This window comes from Mustela nigripes, chromosome 8 (assembly GCF_022355385.1).
Source record: "Mustela nigripes isolate SB6536 chromosome 8, MUSNIG.SB6536, whole genome shotgun sequence".
Lineage (NCBI taxonomy): Eukaryota > Metazoa > Chordata > Mammalia > Carnivora > Mustelidae > Mustela > Mustela nigripes.
In genome coordinates this window covers 78228619-78249460 of record NC_081564.1, presented here as the reverse complement: position 1 = coordinate 78249460, position 20842 = coordinate 78228619, and the positions used below count along the sequence as shown (strand labels likewise).

At 43.7% G+C, this 20842-nt stretch overlaps 1 protein-coding gene across 1 annotated transcript in view; it reads right to left on the bottom strand.

Annotated features, from left to right (window-relative positions):
* PHLPP1 (PH domain and leucine rich repeat protein phosphatase 1) overlaps positions 1 to 20842 on the bottom strand; it is a 205779-nt gene that overhangs the window by 65256 nt on the left and 119681 nt on the right. The window contains exon 4 of the mRNA XM_059409789.1: positions 12871 to 13037. Coding sequence (XP_059265772.1) covers positions 12871 to 13037 — 167 coding nt within the window. The remainder of the gene's footprint in view (positions 1 to 12870; positions 13038 to 20842) is intronic.

The following is a 20842-nucleotide window of genomic DNA, read 5'->3' as shown; positions in this document are numbered from 1 at the left end:
AAGAGACGCTGCTCAGCAGCTTCTTAATTTTCCCTCCTTGCACTTTGAATTGACTGCTCTAGCACAGAATTGCACTGTGTGTAAACTTTGTCCCACAGCCATGTTTTAATATTTTTGCCTAACCCAGGTATGCCCTAGGGCAACCAGGGAAACAGTATTTATGACATTAAACAAAACAATTTGCAAAAGACTTAAAAGGCAGCTTTCCCTGGATACAGAAGGAAAGAACGAGTATCTTTTGCCCCATGTTTCTCTCGGACACATCTGTGGCTGCGGTGGCCTGAGAAACATTTGAGTCACTGAGGCCACTTCAGAACTGCTGGGAATGCCTCCTCTTCAGAAACCATGACTCAGCTCCGTTCAGCTCTCATACCCCAAACTCCACTGCCCTGGGACTGAACTCTCGTCGGTGACTTCTCCACTTCTTGGTGCAGTGATTTTTCCTGTTGTCCCTTTAGGACGAAGTCCACCAGCCTTGCACCCAGTGAACACCGGCCAGGGGCTTCTGGGAGTTTCGGCGTGCATATGAATGTACAAATGCTAACCTGGCACACAACCAGCTTCTCAGCACTTGAGCCAAAATACACAGAAACCATTCCATCGTAATCCTAATCACCATTAATGACTCTCAGCACAAGCAAAATAGGCGTATCACCCTTTCATATGACTCGAAAACAAAAACAGACACACGCATATCTTGGATAAAACTGTATTGGAGAAAAATTTTCTTAAGAATTGTTTCAGAATAAGTAGAGGAAGCTACAAGTCACAGACATAATTTTTCCAAAATAATAATCAAGGAAATCAAGAACACTCCATGTTGGCAACAATTACAATGGACATATTGCTGAGATGCAAATTAAAGCATTCCCTAAAGAGAGACATTTCTATTTTAATCCTCTTTTTAAAATGATTCAAATAGGAGGTGCTTATTGGTTACTTACTTTGTGCCAGACCCAGGCTAAGTTAACCCTATGTATACAACAGCCAACTAGACAGAGCTCCAACCCACGGGGGGTGGGGGGGGGCGCGTGGCTGGCTCCCATGAATCAAGTAAGTACATTATATAGAAAACCACTCCAGGGACACCTGGATGGGCTCAGTCAGTTAAACACCCGCCTTCATTCAGCTCAGGTCATGATCCCAGGGTCCCCACAGCATGTCCCACAGTGGGCTCCTTGCTCAGCGGGGAGCCTGCTTCTCCCTCTGCCTGTTGCTCCCCCTCTTGTGCTCTCTGACAAATAAATAAATAAAGTCTTGAGGGAAAAAAAAAAGAAAAAAGAAAACCACTCCAAATCACAAGATGGTAATCATGTGGAAAGAGTAGTCGCTAGATCTACAGTAATCTACAGTAACCCCGCACTAACCAAATTCATGAAAACAATGAGTCACAAGAAGCATAAATCTGTCTTCTGATTCTTTTATAAACTGGCAATACAATGAATGAAACGACAAACAAGCGTTATGTTATTATGTTACAGTTAAACTGATCTTTCCTATGAAATGGTTTCTTTATTCAATTTATCCGTGACTACCTTTTCTCATTTTCTTACAAACAGACCTGCCCAAAGCCAACTCAATTGCAACATCATTCAAGAGATGTTTAATATTAACCACCACACTAGCAGGAACAAAGAACAAAAATGTAAAAAGTAGAAAACAAATCGTTATTTCCACTTGTCTTCTCAGAGGAAAGAAAAAAAGAAGCCCCATAAAGTATACTTGGATAAAATCCCAGTCGAGTCATACAGGATATATAAAAATAAAAGCCAGATAACATCTCTATCACAGATATCAGATTATCAAAGGAGAAAATGAACGTAAGCTAAGGTCGGAGAGAATAATTATATCATGAAAATGTGCTTAGACATGAGCAGTTTAAGCTCACCTCTCAAATAAACCAGGTATATCTGATAGTTAACAGAAAAAGTCCAGTACCCAAAAGTTTACTAGATACAGTAAAAGTCTAACCATCCATTCAGTAAACATTGCCTGAATTTGTATTATGCACAAAGGTGTGTAAAGCATACAAACATGAATTACAAATGGTTTTCACCCCCCAGGAATTTAAAAATAGTTTGGGAGCAAAGGAGCTATAATACAAAGCACAAGATGAAAACTTACTGGAAAAAAAATCACGGGTACTTACAGAAGAGAAAAGTCACTTTGATCAAAGGGACACAAACAAGAGTTTAATGGGGAGATGGGGATTGGAAGAGAGGACATTCAAAGAGAATAAATTTAACATGTCCTGTGAAAAATGCAGTTTCCTGGGATGCCTGGGTGGCTCAGTCAGTTAAGCATCTGCCTTCGGCTCAGATCATGATCTCAGGGTCCTGGGACAGAGTCCCCCACCAGGCTCCTTGCTCAGTGGGGAGCCTGCCTCTCTCTCTGCCTGCCACTCCCTGTGCTTGTGCTCTCTCGCTCTCTCTCTGGCAAATAAATAAATAAAATCTTTAAAAAAAAAAAATGTTTCCTGGGTCTCACCACAGGGGGTTCTGACTCCTTAGGGATGGCTGGAAAAAAGATTTCCTTGTTGCCTGTGAACATCCCATGTGATCCTGACATAAGCATTCATAAATCATATTTTGAGAAACTCTGATTTGGAGGGCAAAAACTACAGGGTATACTTGGGAAACATTAAGCAAATGATAGCGTTAAGCAGAAAGAGCTGTGGATGTACAGGGCGCACAGAGACTAAGCACGGAGCGCCTCCAACTCCAGATGAAGACACTGCTATTTCCCTATGAAAAAACCTGAATAGAGAAGTGAAATAGTCTACGTGAGGAGGCATGGTTTTGTGTGTATCATTAAAATCACAGGACATCTCTGCTTTCCTTGATGGGCTTCCCCCCCCCCCCCACCCCCCCCCCCCCCCCCCCCCCCACCGAGAAAAAAAAGAAAACGGTGGGAAGTCGGACTTTCCCTCACGTTCTCTTGTTAATTACAGGTCCCACAGACATCACCCGGGAGGGCTGGGTGTCCCCTCCTTCAGAGAAGGCACTGGGAAACCATCTGCCAGCACTGGTGCCATCACCCTAACCCGCCCGGGGACAGGACAGCGGGCGCGTGACTCCTCCCGTTCACAGCTCTGACTGTGGCGATCGTGGTGAAGGACAGCAGAACTACAGGCACTCTTAACAACAACAACAACGCTCACAGATTTTTCATTTTTAACATGTGGGTGGGCAGAAGGAACTCCAGAGCGCGCGGAGGCTGTCCGAGCTGAGGCAGAGGAGAGAGGAAGGAAAGGGCGTCACGGGGTTTCCCTCGCAGTTCTTGCACTGGCAGACAAAGCGTTTTTTCCAGATGTCATTAGGAGCAGCAGGAATCATGTTCCCAAGTCATGACGACGCTTCATCATAAAAAACCCACAAAATGAGCATCACCGGCTGGCCTCTCCCTGCATGCATATCACTGTCCCCTAAAAGCTCTGTGCGGAGGGGAAAGTTGGTCGCCACTCAGAATAACAAACACGCGCAAAAATCTGTTCGACATTAACCACTTGCAGGTAAGGTAAAGCTTGGACAGTACAGCAAAGAGTTCAACTAGAACAAACAGAAGAATGGAACCGGCCAGAATACAACAGCCTCACTGGAATCAAGCCAAGGCTTCTGAAGATCCCTCCTTTCTTTATATTTAAGTGGGGGGAAAAGTTAAACATCTTAACGGATCCCAAGAAGTCAATAAGGCAGCCGGTAATTTAATACAGTCTGGCTGATAAAGAAATCTTTTGTTTCTTTCTGAGCTCCCTCTTCTTCGTGCACCATGTGAGGGAAGAAGAAAATCCGCTATTATTTTCAGAAATGAGGTCGGGAGCCCACACCGAGGCGAAGACCAAAGGCTACGCAGTCTCAGTGCCCCAAGCACCAAGCGGAGGCTTTCCTTTGATCAGGGAGTGAAAATGGGAGTCGTGTGAAATGGAAAGCTTCCCGAGAGGATCAAAATTCCATCTGAAAAGCAAAGCTGTAGAATAAAGGAACTTCCAGTGTTGGGAAGAGTTAACTGAAAGAAGGGCATTCTACCCAGTCTATGAAATCCCTTACACACTTGGCAAGCCCCACCAAACCTCAGTAGTGGAAGTTCCTTCCCAAGGTCACTCCTCCCTGAGCAGCCCTTGTGCTAAGCGCTCTTTAACACACCGGCCGTACCCTTTCTGTCGCACTTAGCATTGTTCACTTGTAATATTCCTTTATATGGCAGAACATCTTCAAAGAAGCTGAAGTCGGGCTAGGTACTGCAGTTCTAAGGCTGGCAAATGAACTGCAAAAAATATTTTAGCATGCGGCTCCTGATTCTACTCTTAATGGACCACCACCATTCCCATTCAAAGGAAGTTTTCAAAAATTACGGATAAAAACACAATATTAAAATCTCTTCCTTTAAAAACCTGGAAAGGTGAACTTCTGGGATGGGTAAGTAATTAACATGAATAACTTCGTAGCTCCGGAATGCCAAGATCCCCAAAAGAACAGAGTAGGAAATAAGGTCATTTGTTTTCCACTCCATGGGGGATTAAAAATGTGGAAAATTGAGCTTTCTAAGAAGAAGGTACTTGATAAATTCCAGGCATAGCTACGAGTTTCTCAATGCTCATTTCTTCATAGCTTTCATTCTACTCCACCCACACACTCGCGAACCCAACTCAACCTCATCCCTTCTCCCCACCGTTCTCCCATTTGAAACATCTCTGCTCCCCTCCCATCCCTCTTATTCTTTTCAGCTAAAACACATTTCACATTTAAACAGAGATCAAATCACTTCTCTCTTCCAAGTCTTTAATTCATGCTGTCCTTGATCCAAAGGTAATTTTTTTTTTAATATTTTATTTATTTATTTGACAGACAGAGATCACAGATAGGCAGAGAGACAGGCATAGAGAGAAGGGGGAAGCAGGCTCCCTGCTGAGCAGAGAGCCTGAAGTGGGGCTTGATCCCAGGACCCTGAGGTCATGACCTGGGTGAAGGCAGAGGATTAACCCACTGAGCCACCCAGGGACCCCGATCCAAAGGTAATTGTGATCTCTACCTTATGTTACATTGTACCCATTTTATACCACAGCCTGTAAGACACCAATGACAAGCTTACCCCTAAGTTCCTTGAAACTGATCTCCAGGTACTATGCAACGTAACATGATGGATGTACCATCTTTCTAAATGACCACTGTACCCTTAAAAAGAAACTTTAAGCACTAAATGCACCAAATGGTGCTACTGAATGCTCAAAGCATCTTTTGGATGCTCTTTTCTGAAAGTTTTAGGATCACATTTCTTTGATTATCCTTGGTTGTGGGAAAACTAACAATTCAACTCAACAAATATTTATTAAGGGGCTTCCCATATATATATAATATATATATATTATATCCTGTGGGGGGGCAGCTGAGAGGGAAAACAAAGATAAGGAAACTCCATCTCTGTTCTCAAGGGCTTCATATAGATGGCAATGTCTGAAGTTTTCAGATGTTTATTATAAAAGGTACACAGTTGGTAAATGCACTAAGTAGAGAGAAAGCTAACAATTCAGAAGACAAAAGGTCACAAGGGAACAGGAAATAACTAAAAGCTTCAAGAAACAAAGGTCATTACAGACGTGCTTTGAAGGGGAGGAAGATTCACTGGGTCTGGCGGGTGAAAAGCAGGAGACGCACATTCCTTGCAAGGTGAATGTGAAGCGTGTTGAGAGAATGCTGAAGAGACTTGTAGCTTTTTTTTTTTTTTTTTTTTTTTTTTTTAAGGAAGTCCAATGTCATATTGTCTGTTTAAAATCTAATGTTTCCTTTCCCAACTTCAAATCCCTTCTTAGGAATGTCTTTTTTCATCATCTTTTCTGAATCACCTTGCCATACAGGCGGTCCTCTCATGATGAATGACCAGTCTCCCTTCTTCCCCATGTGGCTGCAATACCTTTTGCAGAGCAGGGGGTACACTCAACACAGTGCTGAATGAATCAGGATGACTCCCACCACCACCATTTGCTCACATACTCAGTCCTTTACATCATACATACTGAACGGCTGACCTGACAGCGGGTCCTCCCTCTGAGGAAGAACAAATCCCTGCTCCCTAAGAATTCAAAGCAAACAAGATAAATGCAGAAAACAGTAAAAAAAGAGAAAAAAAGGTGACAGGCTCAAGTCAACTCTTTCCTTATGGCACCTGCACTGAAAGTCACTCAGGCAAAAATTTAATGCGACATCAAATGTTTACAAGTTGAAGCAACACAGCTATTCCTAGGCACTGTATCTTCACAAGAGCAGACGCTTTTTTAAACTATTGCATAAAATATTGTGAAACTGTGAGGACCATAGTAACAAAACAACAACAAAGTTCAGTCTCCAAAGAAGAATCTAAAAAAAAAAAAAAAAAATCTGATGGTGGTAAACCTAAGAGGATTGATTTTTTTTGTTTTTTTTGGCCTATTTCAGGATCACATAAGGTAAAAAGCACATAAGTAATAATTCTGCAGACACATGCTTTACCAAATAATTTGAAACACCAACTTCCACTGAAATTGGAATAATAATCTCCCTATAAAAAAAAAAAATCAGCTCCATTCCTAGAACTTGCTACCAGAGCAGGGAATCTGAGTCGCTTCCCTTATTCATGGATGGAAGTAATAGATAATCACCAGCCATCAACACAACCGAAACACAATCAATTTGTATTTATAAGTAATTATTAATTTGTCTAATTTCTAACATATAGAATTAAGCGGTTGAAGTGTGTTTTGATTATCATCAATTTGTCAAATATTAAAACATAGGCTTATCCATAAAAGTGATAGGCAGAACTGAGTAATACATTAAAATGATCTAAGGTGAGGATGTTTAAGTTCAAATATGGGGGCAAACTTTCCAAGCACCACGGGCAAAGCTCCGGAAGCAGGCACACACAAATTCCTCCCACCAAACTCTGCTTCTGTGTTTGCTCTGTGCGCGGCTCGCTCCAAGTGCGGCGAGGGCTATGAGCACCCGGGAACTCTGATCCGTCAACCCTTACAAACCCCGGGTCCTTCCGTGCAATATTACTGCCCGTGAAACTTTAATAAGTGGTCATTTTAAAACAGCTACATGTTTCAGGAAAATGTCTGAACATGAATTTTGTACAACTAAGTTCATACTGCTTCAGTACAGTATTAAAAAGAAACTTCAGACATGGGAAGGTAAGTTATATTCCTTGAATTTAAAACAGCAAAAAAGTTGTCCTCTTCACTGACTTTACAAAGAAACTTACTATAATTTATTTTTTTTTTAATTCTCCATTGCAAATAATAATAATCTTAGGACTAATACCATCTGGGTCATCTAAATGGAGATGTAGCTCATGTAAGTGAAGCACCATCTATTAATAAAACGGAGGTAAATAATACATTCTAATTAACAGTGACATACATAATCACGAAAGAAACCATTAAGCTACCAAAAATTACTCTGATTTTGCCTCTCCTCTATATTTTGAAAACTAACTTGAAGAGTTCCAATGCCAATAAAGGAAAAACAAACAGTGGTTGTTCCAAGAACAATGTTTTCCCTCTGAAACTGCTGGCCTATGTGTGTACATCAGCAGGCCATCTTTCCAGATTTAGAATGCGGCTAGAAATACCAACGTAAATGTTCTGTGAAAACAGCTCATTTATTTAAGGCAAGAATTTCCAATAGGAAGAAAAATTAAGGGGATATGTGGTTAAGAGAAGAAATCACAGAACTCCCACCTGTTATAAATGCACTGTACTTAAAGTTACTCCCTGGATATCTGCCCTAACTGACTTTGTAATCTAAAAATTCATTCCTTGATACTTAGGTAAAAACACAGTAAGCTCCCCTCCGGTACCTCTCTAACATATTCACTATGAAACATGCACTAGAAATTAGCACAAATTCCATAAACACACAAATCAAAAATATACAACTAAATACATGGCATATCTCAAACCTGCCTTATTAATTTTATTAGCATATAAATGCTACATTAATGCTTTTTGGAGTATGTGAGTTTAAAAATCTATATTATAATTTCAATTCCTAGTACTAAGTGTATGTATGTATATTCTACTAGACTTCAAATGTTATTCCTTTGAGAACTTTGCAATAAAATATTTCTTGGACAATGGAAGTAGTAGCATGTGGTAGGGAAAACACGGGTTTAAAGCCCATTTGTTTTCCAAAAGGCAACACAAGAGCAGCTTCAGCAGTTGCTCAGGAACCCCCTCCCCTGCCCCGCCCACACACACAAGTCCCCTCAGTCTAGCCCCTCTAGGCATAAAAAACAGAAACCTTTGTTGCCATGTCAAGCTGAAAAATCTTCTACCTTAAGTGAAAGACATGGCTTCATCCTGCACAAAGTACGAACCAATAATACGTAAGTTCATATGTTTTGTCTGCTTTTCTAAAAAAATAAATGAAGAAAGCTGGACGCCACTACATACTACCCATTTATATCAAGTACTAAAACAGGCAAAACTCATTTATGGTGTTAAAAGTCAGGATAGCGACTCTCTTTAGTCTAATTTCTGACTGGAGGAGGGGCACAGGAAGGCATCTGGGGTAGCAATATTCTACTTCTCAATATACGTACCAGTTACGTGGATGGGTTTACTTTGAGAAAAGCCACCTAATAGTACACTCATTCTTGTGCCTCTTCTATGTTTGTTACACTTCTACAAAAAGACATCGGAGGGTTACACAAGGAAGACTTAAGACCCCATATCCTCTCCGGTTCCAGCAGAACCCAGCTTATGCCCTGGAAGAAGCAGAACTGGAGTGTCTCTGGCTCAAAGACATCAGGCCTAGTAGAAAAGACTGTTCTGAAAACGGGGACCAATTAATAATGCACACGCCACACCCTCAGATTCTAGCTCTTCCTCACTCAGCTTCCTGAATCTCAGCATGCGTTGCCCACACAGAAGACCACAGGATTCCTCTCACGTAAAACTGACATGCCTTAGGGAAAAGATCCACAGATACTGTCTTTGGAAGTTCCCCAATGAAACCACAAGCTCACCCCTGGTGGCTGTGACAGGGCTCTACATGGAGAAGCCTTGCCCACGTATCGCAGTGGGCAACTCACTTCTCAGTGACTCACCATTAAATAGGAACAGAGAGCAAAGGATCGCCAAATAGTTACGTTTCTACACAAAAGTCAGACACCTACACAGACAGGAGAAAAAGAAACGGACAGTGCAAGAAGGAAATAAGCAAATAAATAAATAAATAGCTTTAATGCCCTCAGAAAGAGAAGAGAAAAAGAAGAGAATGTTATTAAAACGCACACAAATTAAAAAACAAACAAGAAAGAGCTCTTGAAAAATAAAGACAACAGATCTTCAGAAGGGTTAACACAAAGTAGAGAACACCTGTCAAGAAGTAGGGCATTCAAGCAAAGAGATGGGAAAATTAGAGAAATAGAGGAGAAATGAGGTTCCGCCGAACTCACAGGAATTCGGAAGAAGAAAAGAGAAAACCAAGGTGGGGGAGAAAATGATCAAACAAAATGAGAAAGTTTTCAGAACTGAAGGACATAATTTTTTTAGATTGAGTATTCGTCATAAGGGCTGAAATTAATAAAGAAAGCCAAAGAAGGAACATCCTACAGTCTTCTGGAGGTTGTTTAAAACAAAACAAAACAAAACAAACAAGGAAACAAAAGGGGAAAAAAGATCACCGTAAAGAGAGGGATCAGAAGAGCATAACACTTGTTAATAGCAACTGTAGAACCTAGAAAATAATAGTGCACTGGCTTCAAAATTCTCAGAACACGTGTTTTCCTACGTAGAAGCCAGCCAAATTACCTCTCAAGTGGGAGAGAAAATATTTTCAGATATGCAAAGTGTCTGATAAATTGGTCTCCCGTGCCTCCTTTCTCGGGAAGACACTGCATTAAAAAAAGGGAGTAAACCAAGCCTTTCTTCAAGTTACCAGCTGTCAGCAAACGAGGGGTCCAGCACAGGGAGATGAGAGCCACCAGGAAAATGACACAAGGTCATCCCAGGACGTCAGCTGTGAGAGGCCCGCGAAGCAGGTAGCTACCCTGACTCCAGGAGGAAAGGAGCGTCCAAGAAAAAGGCATCGGGAAGGATGTCAAGAGTTCTGTCCGACACAGGAAGACTAGAGAAAAAAGTACACACGTGAGAGGCTACTCTCCAGGCAGCACAAGAAAGGAAATATAGTCACTGCATTTAACAAGCGCTTTGGCTGCGGGCCACCGCTCTCTCCTCACGAGGATGACAACCCAAACCGAGAGCCGGCCACACACCCAGCGGACGGAGCAGCGGCAGCGTGCGCGGGCCGGTGACAAGGGAAGAGAGTTACAGCTGCACCTTCCACAGTAGTAAGCCAACAAACAATGTCCAACAGCAACAAAAAAATGTCAAAATAGAAGTATATAAAGAGTACTTTGGAAGATGGAGGAAAATTGCAAAAAAGGGACCAAAAGACTCAAAAATCGTTGCCTGGGGAGGAGGACTGGGGTGTAGAGAGGGGCGGGAGCGCCAGGCACATACTCCTGATCAGGAGTCTTGTTGTTTATTAAGATCTTTAAAAATCTACATAGGATGTTACTTGGATGGGGAAAAAGTTTAAATTTTTAAACAATGAAAACAAAAACCAAGGCATGTAGGAAACAGCAGTGAGACAACTAGCAAGGACCGAAGGCAGCGGGAAAATGCCAGGGAGGCAGCTGTCCCGAGGAGCTCCCTGTGCTGTGCAGGTGGCAGCAGAGACGTGCCTCCCGGGACAGCTGCGCGACAGGCCGTGTGCTGAGGGAGGGGCAGCACAGGCGAAGCGGCCAGGGCCAAGGAGAAAGTCACAGATGCAGAATCCACAGATACAGAGGGCCAACCGGGAAACTCTGAAAGAACTAAATAATAAGCAGGATGATGCCCCAAACACCCTCCACCCCAGGTATCTGTTTGCTCAGGCCACAAAGGCTGGCTCTTCAAGAAGCATCCTATTCCCTCGTGGAATGAAACGCACTTTGATATTCTTTGTGTTTAGGTTTTAAATTTTGAAATTACTTATGAAACATGCAAATAGAAAACTATAAAAAATAATGATCATCTAAACATCCACTCCTCAGCTCTTTAAAATATTAACATTTTTGTCATATTTGCTTCTAACTTTTTTAAAGAAATAAACATTGTGGATAAACCCCTCCTGGGAGTATTCCCTCATCGCAGCCCCTCGCCGCCTCACAGCAGGAACCGTGCATCTGCTTTGACACTGCGTTCTCCATCCACCTCATCTCTAAACTGAGAGCGTTGGTTTGAATGCGTTCTGATGGGAACCCTGTGTGACATCCTGGACGTCCTGAAAGCGGGAGGGCAGATGGTCCTACACGGCCATGAAGCCTCCGCTGCTTATTATCTAGTTCTTTCAGAGCTTCCCGACTGGCCCTCCAGATCTGTAGATAAAAGCACCTCTGCTGTAAAGAATGATGGTTATCTCAAAGAAAATACTTGTACAATTATTTGAGCTCTGAGCCAAACTGGGCAATAACTTGTGGAATGCCACTTTTACTTGAAAAAACAACTGACAAATTCGTTACTCGGACTTGGGTATTTGGCAGACATTTTCTCTACAATGAAGTGAGAAGGTCATTTCAGGAAAAACAACTGACGGTATCTGTTGCCAAGGAGAGCCTTCAAGCTTCCAAATGAACATGAAAATTTTAGAAAACTTGCTTCCACCGTGAACTTGAGAACTTCTCAATACTTAAAGATTTTTCTGATGAGATCAGTGGTGATATTAACAACTGTGAGGTCTTGGAATTGCATAATAAAATGTGCTAACATTTGGAATAGCTTCATTATCTAATGAAATAGTATTTCCCAAATGACCAATAATTAATGCAATACAATGATGTACAGGCAAGGACCCATTCAAAGTGCAAGAAAGGTCGACAGAACCTAGTGTGAAAGAAGTTTTTAAAGTTTAACAACAGGGTTTTAGATTCCATACTGGAAACATTTAAGAAATGACCACTTGTCAAGTTTTGGTATATTATCAAAGAAGACTATTCACAACGGTCTGAAGCGACAATGATCATACTCTTCTCTTTTGCAATTACACACTGCACAAACTTTGTAACAAATACTTACCAGGTTATTCTTTTTGGATATTAAAAACCATGAACACATAATCACAATGCTAAGTTACCACAATTTAATCCCGGATCATTATCGGTCATTTAGAACAAGTGAACAGTTCATTATTAATTTAAAAGTTATGTTCTTTTGCTGTTAGAGTCTCATATATCTACAAAAAATATGTAAATATCAGAGGCTTAGTTTACTACAGAATCAAGAACGATCATTGGTCTAAAAAGGAAATGAATACAGTAAATTCTTAAATCTGTTTTAAGTACACCCAAAAAAAGTCCCTTCTCTCTAGTTATAAAGCAGACTGTTTAAATGTTTGGCTCTTGAAACCTACACACTAACCACCCAGATCAACTGGGATTAGGGGATTTAAACCTTAGTTCTTAAACTGGTAGAGAAATGTCTTTATGGGAAAAAACTGACTTTTTGTAAATTTCCAAAGAAATAATCTAATCTGACCAAACCTCTGTAGTTCAGAAGTAACACACCGAGTAACAAACTTTTCACAGACCCGTCTTCAGATCAGTTAGGAAACAGAAGTATTTTCAAGAGAAATAATTCTTCTTACACAAATCTGTCCAGTTAATGAATATCATAAATCATTCGTTTCAAAGGCAGGGACCTTAAAAAAATTTCACAATAAAACTGATAACGCCCTCACTTTCATGAAGTCCTATTACCTTGCCCTCTTAAAGAGAAAGGTCACACACTGTAGCTGTTTAAGTCAGATGACTCAAGTAACAATCAGAAGCGACCCATTTCTGTATGCTCACCTTTGCAGTTCACTGAGCCCCCTGGCAGTTGGTAGGCAGGGATTCTGCCTTAGGAAGTTTTGTTTTAAGTTGAGATGAGTGAGGTCTTGGCTGTAGAAGAGGTTGGCAGGCAGATGCTCCAGGCTGCAACACGAGAGGTCCACTGAGCTAATGCGCTGTGATGCAACCTGGAGGGGGATAAAACCCAGCCTGATTTTAATGCCATCCATTGGTCCTACAGATGCCCCCTATGGATAGAAATATGGTAACCCCATTCAGAACACAGGCATACTGTACAAGGGGCACTAGTAGTCCAAATACAAACCAGCAGACTATTTACTTAATATAGAACTGAGCCAAGTACTGTAAAAGCAGAAAACGGTGTCCCTGCCTGGACGGGACTTGCAGTAACCCAGTATAGGAGACAGGTTACAAAAAGCCCAGATTATCCTATCAGGTTCAGTGATATCAGTCATCTCCTCCAGGGGTTCAGTTCCTGAAAATGTTCACAGTAAGGGAATTCAGAGCTAAATTATACAAGACTCCAGAGGAACTACAGGGTTAGGAGACTGACCCGAACTGAGGTCTAGATGGAACCCATCCAAGCCCTCGCACAGACGGATTTAAAACAGCACAAGTAAGAGCGGTATCCCGGCTTTGCACACTTTGTTCGCAGGAATGGCAGCATAGCCTCAGATTCCACTGCCTGCCTGCTCCCAACTTCTTGGGTTTCTCTCCCCTAAAGCTTCAATGGGATGCTTATAAATCCACTGGGCTTTGCTTCATGCAGTATTCTAAGTACAGTTGATTTAATGTCTGAATGCTTATCCACATATTCAAAGCCTTCCTGGTTAAATGACTATGACCGTGGCGAGAGTCCCGGGCCACAGACCAGCCAGCGTGCCGGACGCAGGAGGAGCCCGGAACGACCTGCATGCCTCAAAGGCCTTCTCCAATGTTCCACGTCATGTGGTGCCACTTTATGCCTCTGTGTGTGGCTTCAGCCCTATCTGCATACACCTCGGCTCCGTCTCTGCCCAGAGAGGCCATGGGTATACAGTTCTGAGATCTGGGCTGATTCTTCCCTCGTGCTCTTTATCTCTACCCAAGCTCTAGGGCAGAAAGGCCACTCCTTATCTGCAATCAGTCTGATGTCCTTTTCTGTTACCAAACTCCAGCTTTCTCTTTCCCAATTACCAGGCGGCGGCAGGGCAGGGTCCTCAGGACTCTGGGGTCCGTGTGCAGCTTTATGTCCCAGCTCCGCGACTTCGGCGCTGAGACGACATGATTCATGGAGCCCGCCAAGCTGCAGTTTTCTCACGTGTGTAAGAGGAGTTAGTGACGCGGACATGGGCAAGCCGGCTGGGAAACTGCATTCAGTACGGGGTGACTGCCAGTACTACCACCATCAGTACTGCTACTACCACCAAATGGAATGATTCACACCTTACATCTACTGAAATCCAAATTCTCCTGAAGCTAAAAAGGTATTTGGAGGTAAATTTGCAGAAAACCTATTCTGCTGACGGCATATTTGAGGTTAGAAAGAAATTACTGTGCACCCGTGAGAGCTAAGAGAAGGGAAGAGTGGGGTAAGAACAGCCTGGCAGGGCTCAACTCAAAAAAGACTTTACAGGGACACCTGGGTGACTCAATCAGTTAAGTGTCTTTGGTTGAGGTCATGATGCGAGGGTCCTGGGATCCAGTCCTGCATCAGGCCCCCTGCTCAGCATTGCTTGCGCATTTCCTGCTTGTGCTCGCATGTTCTTTCTCTGACGTATAAATAAATAAAATCTAATTTTTTTAAAAAAGGACTTTATAGAGGAAGTCTGAGTCTGCTTTTAGCAATGTTATCTTTCCCTGAACTTTCACTATTAAATAAGAAAAAGAAGAAATTATTTTCCACAAAAAAGAAGGGAGGGAGATTGGAAGGGAGAGGAGGAGGGAAAAAGAAAATCCAGAACGGGCCAAATCACCCGTATACACTAAAACACGTGAAAAGAGCTATGAGGAATGCGATGGCCCTGAAAGGCAGGTGCAAACGCTCACAGGAACTGTTCTCAGGAGGAAAGGGGGCACACTCGTTGAGCACACACGGGCATGCCACGCCTCCTACCACCCGCGGTACAAAAGTAAACCCGGCTGACGCTCTCCACCCCGAGCGAGCGTGCCGCAAGAGAAGGAGAGGGGAATCGGAGAGTCCATGACTGTGGTTACAATAATCTTAAGTATGTGATCTAAGAAGTCAGGGAAGGTTTCCCAAAGGACCTCATGTCCAAGCTCAAACTTGAAACTCGAGTGGAAATCTGTTTTCATCTGTCCCAAGTCCTTTTTCCCGATCTTCCTATAGAAGTCCTCCAGGACCCTGGGATCCTGACAGCTTTGAACCAAGGTTGTTCCCCTCTGACTACATGGATAGGCACGTACCCCAGGCCTGAGCAGCCACAGTACCCCACCCACTGAACCCACGGGTCCATCCAATAGGTAGTGGCACATAACCCCAGCTAGGCTAACCAGAGGCCTTCTCAGGGGGTTATATATTCTGAAGCCAGGAGAAAGGGAACACACACACACACACACACACACACACACACACACACACACACCCCTCTCCACGTATTATGTATAAATAGCTATGGGGAAGTAACTATTAACCACATAAACCCCACTGTGGTCACGTACCAAATTAATGCTAGCCATTGCTTCTATCTGAGTAGGAAGGAGAAAGGAAGTAAGAAGGGGAAGATGAGAGATTTGGAATTTATAGGAAACAATTATTTCCTTATAAGAGGGACAACGGAAGATAGGAAGTAACTATGGAAATGTGTTAACAACTGGGGAAGACCAGTACAAGAAAATGGTGAAATTATCCTTTGTGCTCTTCCGTGTACATGTGCATATGTGCTTACTTTGGGGAAAAAATGTAATTTCAATGAAAATTTCAGTTAAAGCAGAAAACGGATGAGGGCAGTCTTCTGGCTTTCCTTGCATTCAGTGTTCTACTGGGTGGCACATCAGGGGCAACTGTCACCAAGGGATCCCTTTAACCCACTGTGGTGGGCTGAACAGAGGCCCCAAAAGGAGGTGAGGCAGACAAAAACACAGATTTCCACATCCCACTCCCTGAAATCTGTAAGTACTATCTTCTGTGGCAAGAGTGAATATTGACTTATCTGACGAACTATGTATCCTTATTGAGAGAGAGGCAGAGGGAGTTTTGAGATAGAAGAACAGAAATCAATGTGCCCGTATGGGGGCAGAGACAGGAGTAATACGGGCAAGCTGAAGAATGTTCAGAGCCACCAGAAGCTGGAAGAGGCATGGAATGGGTCCTCCTCCCCTAGAGCCTTCAAAGGAGTATGGTTTTGCCAACACCTTAATTTTGGACTTCTGGCCTCCAGAACTGCATCAATTTCTGTTGTTTTCAAGTCACCAAGGTTCTGTTAGTTTGGAAACTAATACACCCTTCATAATTTCTTCCAGAGTACTTCTCATTTTATTCATTCAACACGTTTGTTGAGCACCTCCTACGTGCCGGTGACTGCCGACCTAGGTGAGCATTTGGTACGCTTCGGTAAACAAAGTTAAGATCCCTGCCTTCAAACATAAGTAAACTGTATGTTAAAAATTGGCAAATACTATGGAAAAAAACAGAGCAAGGAAATGGGGGTCAGGACTGTTGGGAAAGTGGTAGGTTCTGCTTAAATAGTTTGGTCACAGTGGGCCCCACTAAAAAGGTGACATTTAGACGTGAAAGGCACGAGGAAGTTAGCTGGAAAGATTTGTCTAGGGGAACACTCCTGGAAGAGGAAGTAGCAAGGGTAAAGGCCCTAAAAAGGGACGTTCCTGGCATGTTCGAGGGGCATCATGGAGCCCAGCGGGGTAAGGGGGGTGTGGCCGGTAGTGAGATCAGAAAGGTAAGGGGGCGGGGGTGGGCAGCAGGTTGGGCAGGACTTTTTCAGTGACTGTAAACACTCCGGCTTTTAATGTGAGCCAAATGGGAAACATGGAAAAGTTCTGAAAATGTCTGATTCTAGACCACAAGCTCCATAAGGAGCCTATTTTGTTCACTGATAGACCCTGTTATAGTCAGCACTTGGTGAGACCCTCGAAAAAAATACCTGTCAGAGGAGCGGCGCCTGGACTAGTCCCAGCCCCTCGCGCCTCACCAGCTTGCGCCTGACCCCCTAGTGTGTGTGTTCTTTGCCACGGAGACTACTTTGTGGGGAGCAAACCCCATTTCCACGGAGGTGTCACACGACACACTCTCCTCATTCCGGACCTCAAGCTGTCGCCACTGGGGACACGGGGGAAGAGCCCCATCGGCAAGAGCAGCGTGGGGCAGTTGGAGCGGAGCCGGAACAGCCCCAGCAAGGACAGAGGACAGCGACAGGGCAGTGAGCTGCCAAGGTGCCCACCAGAGCTACTGCGGGCTGCCCCTCCCCCAGGCCTCTGCAGAAAAGGGGAGATTAAAATGCTCCCGCCCAGCCCAGCCCGGGTGCACAGGGATACGCCACAAAGAGATCTACTCAAGTCCCGTGGGAGAAAACGATCACTTGGACCAAAGAGGCTGTGTGACCGACATACATGGCACTTATTAAAACCAAGATCCTTCATAGGAAAGACCTAAATAAGTAACAAAAATAAGTCAGAAATCCACCTGGCTATGCCTCAGAGCAAGTAGCCTTTTACTACTATTTTCTTCAAAGTAGTAGGAATTACAATAATACTAGCTAACATGTAGGGGTGCTTCAGTTGTCGGGGGGCTCCTCTCCTAACTGCTTTAGCCATCCTAGTTAACCTTCACTACAACTCAGTGCGGCAATGACTTCCCCTCATCTCAAAGACAAAGGGAAAGCCGAGTCACTGAGCGCGGCCCACGGTTGCACTGCGAGCAGTGGCAGAAGCCCAGTTTGAACACGGACCTGTACTTCTAACTCCCACAATAAAATGATACTCTGACGCCACAGACCATGGCACAGATGATCAGAGCTCATCCCTAGGATAAGCTTGAGCCTCAGCAATGGCAGTGACGTAGCAGTGACCGAAGACAGTCCTCCTGGAGAGAAGCAGAGAGCGTCTGCTGACCGCAGCCTTCAGGGAAGGGTTGACGCCCCATGGAGGTGCTGTTCCTTGACCTCATGGGCTCTGCCCACTCCTGTCTACACAGCCTGTCATCTGGGCAGCTGCGATGCCAGCGGGCAAGCACTTCTTCAAATTTTAAAAGGTTCTAGGAAACGTTAAAAAGGTCATAGAAATTTAGAAAGTGAAAGAAAAAGGCACACACCAAAATTGCCTCAAATCTTTGTTATAGAAAGGGACCCCTAAGGGACCTCACGATTAAATACAAAATCCTTTTAGGTAAAAGCGACTGTACTTCTAATGCACCTCCCGACATCAAGACAGTGGAAGACACAAGCAACTTGACATGCTGAAGAAAGGAACAGTCGTGACCACACTCGGGGCATGTGAATGTTCTATCACTTCCAAGCCAGTGGCTCTAGGTAGGTCACTTCATCTGTCTGTCCTTTGCTCCCTCATCACTGAAGTGGAACAGGTAGCACCTCCCCTGGGAAGAGTCAACAAGCTGCTGTAAATAATACTTCTCTCATTTTAAGACAAGCAGGAGAGGCTCTGCAGACCAAGTACCCCTTGACCAATACCCACAGCGGCTCGCGGTACAGACCTGTAACACGCGCAAAGGGACAACAGCACGAGCCACCGCTCTTGTCACCTTGAGCGGGTCCACAGATACAGCTTGGTCAACGGCAGAGCACACCGGCAATGAGGCTCTCAGACCGTCCATGAACTACACATGACAGGATTCAAGGGTTAGAAGATCGGTTCAGTGTAACTGCGGATGAGGAAATCAGTGCTAGTCTAGATTAATAGCAAAACTTTTTCTTTTTAAGATTTTTATTTATTTATTTGACACAGAGAGAGAGATAGCAAGAGAGGGAACATAAGCAGGGGAGTGGGAGAGGGAGAAGCAGGCTTCCCGCAGAGCAGGGAGCCCCATGTAGGGCTTGATCCCAGGACCCTGGGATCACGACCTGAGCCCAAGGCAGACGCTTAATAACTGAGCCACCCAGGTGCCCCAACAGCAAACTTTTTTTGCTTCCAGCTATTTCTAACATGCTCCTCAGGGCAACACGTTCCTTAGTTGTTTCTCGGCAAGCCTTTAGGGCACTTATATCAAAACTGGTCTCGGCCCTGAGTCCAGCTGAGCTGCATTTCTAAACCAAGACATGTCTCCTAACCTAACCAATCCTGCTACGCTTTTGAGGTTATCACCTTCCCCAGTAACAGGACTGTCCTCCGCGTTATTCCCATTATTCCTGACGTCCCCTTAGTGAGCAATCATCTTTTATTGGCAAGGGAAAGTTTAGAAAAACATTCATGTGACTTTTTGTTATTGTTGTTACCAATATACTTTAGTGAAGGGGCATTTATCCTTATTATGGGCCTAGCATGCTCAAAATTAAGCAAAATGACCCTGAAAGCCTTGCTGAAATAGCATGAGGAATTCCACTTGTGCAAAGTAAAAGACACTGCGCACCAGCACAATGAGTCATTAACTGCTCCGGCCTAACCTTCAGTGGCTTGGGAAATGATGCCCCCGCTACAGGGACAGTCTCTGGGGAGGTCACTAGACTGCTCTAAAAAATTCTTAACCTCTTAACTGACCTAGTTTTAATTCTCACCCCCTAAAAACTGCTTTGAGAAGGAATGAGGTGGGGGAATATAAATTTAGAAGAGTGTTCACTGATCTTCCAGCTAAGCATTCTAGCAACTTATTTCAACTCCGTCCTCATGGACAGTTCTAGAATACTTTTTATCAAATCGAAGTTTCCATTTTTAGTAAAATTCAAATTATCACTGCTCTATAACATGCAATCATTTAAAAATTTTTCTACAAATATATAAAAAAATCCCTTCAATGGACCCCAGACCTTTTCTGCAATGACATCTTGTTTCTTGATCCTGTACTAACGCTACCATTTTATAAAATCTGTTTAACAACAGATGAAGAAACTTTTGTATAAAATTAATTACAATATATACATTAATAGGAGCTACTAATGAATAATAATTAATAATTAGTAATTAAAATACACTAATAGGAGCAAAGCAAGGAGCCAATGTTCTTAAAGCACTGTTAAAGCAACAGGCTGTAAGGATATAGAAAAAACAAGACTGAGAAATTTAGACTAAGAGCTCCACCTAAGTATCCCGACCCCTCTTTGCCAGGGGAGTGGAGGCGATGTGGACGAATGAATCTTTTGACACATGTTTATCATCTGCTTCTACAAACCAGGCACTAGGCTTGGTCCTGGAGAGGTGGCACTCTGTGTCTTCAAAAGCTTGGTCCCTGGGGACACCGGCACAACGGTGTGATGAGGGCACCCAGAGCAAGACAATCCCAGGCACATGGGCAGAGTCTTGCACATGGCCACCAAGAGCAGACACAAGTTTGGTGTTTGTGCAGGGAGCTCGGGGCACGGCCTCCTCTGGAAATGCAGACCTGGCGCCACCTTTCCCAGAGCCAGAAGCGACAGGGAAGAACCACAAGGAGATGGCACCGCCAGGCTCCCAGGATCACTCCAGGGTCACGCCAGCAGTTATCTCCGCTCCGCACACACAAACCCCATTGTGTTCCTGAGTAACAACAGAAAAACAGAGCTCAGCCTGGGTGGAGATCAAATCTGAACTCGGAGTTCCTTCCTCATTTCCTTATTGGCAAACTAGGTGTAAACAGTCCCTCTAGACAGTGGCCACCTGCGAAAGTGGCATCTCCCTGACCACGGGGAAGGGAAAGGACGGCCAACCACCAAAAAACTTAAATTCTAGCTTTCTAGTAAAAGAAATGATGTAAATGTATACTTAAATGATTCTACTATCAGAAATGAGCTGCTTGTTTTGTATTTTAAGTTCCAAGTCTAACATACGAGGTCCAGCATGTTAGACACAGACAGATCACTGACATTTTCCC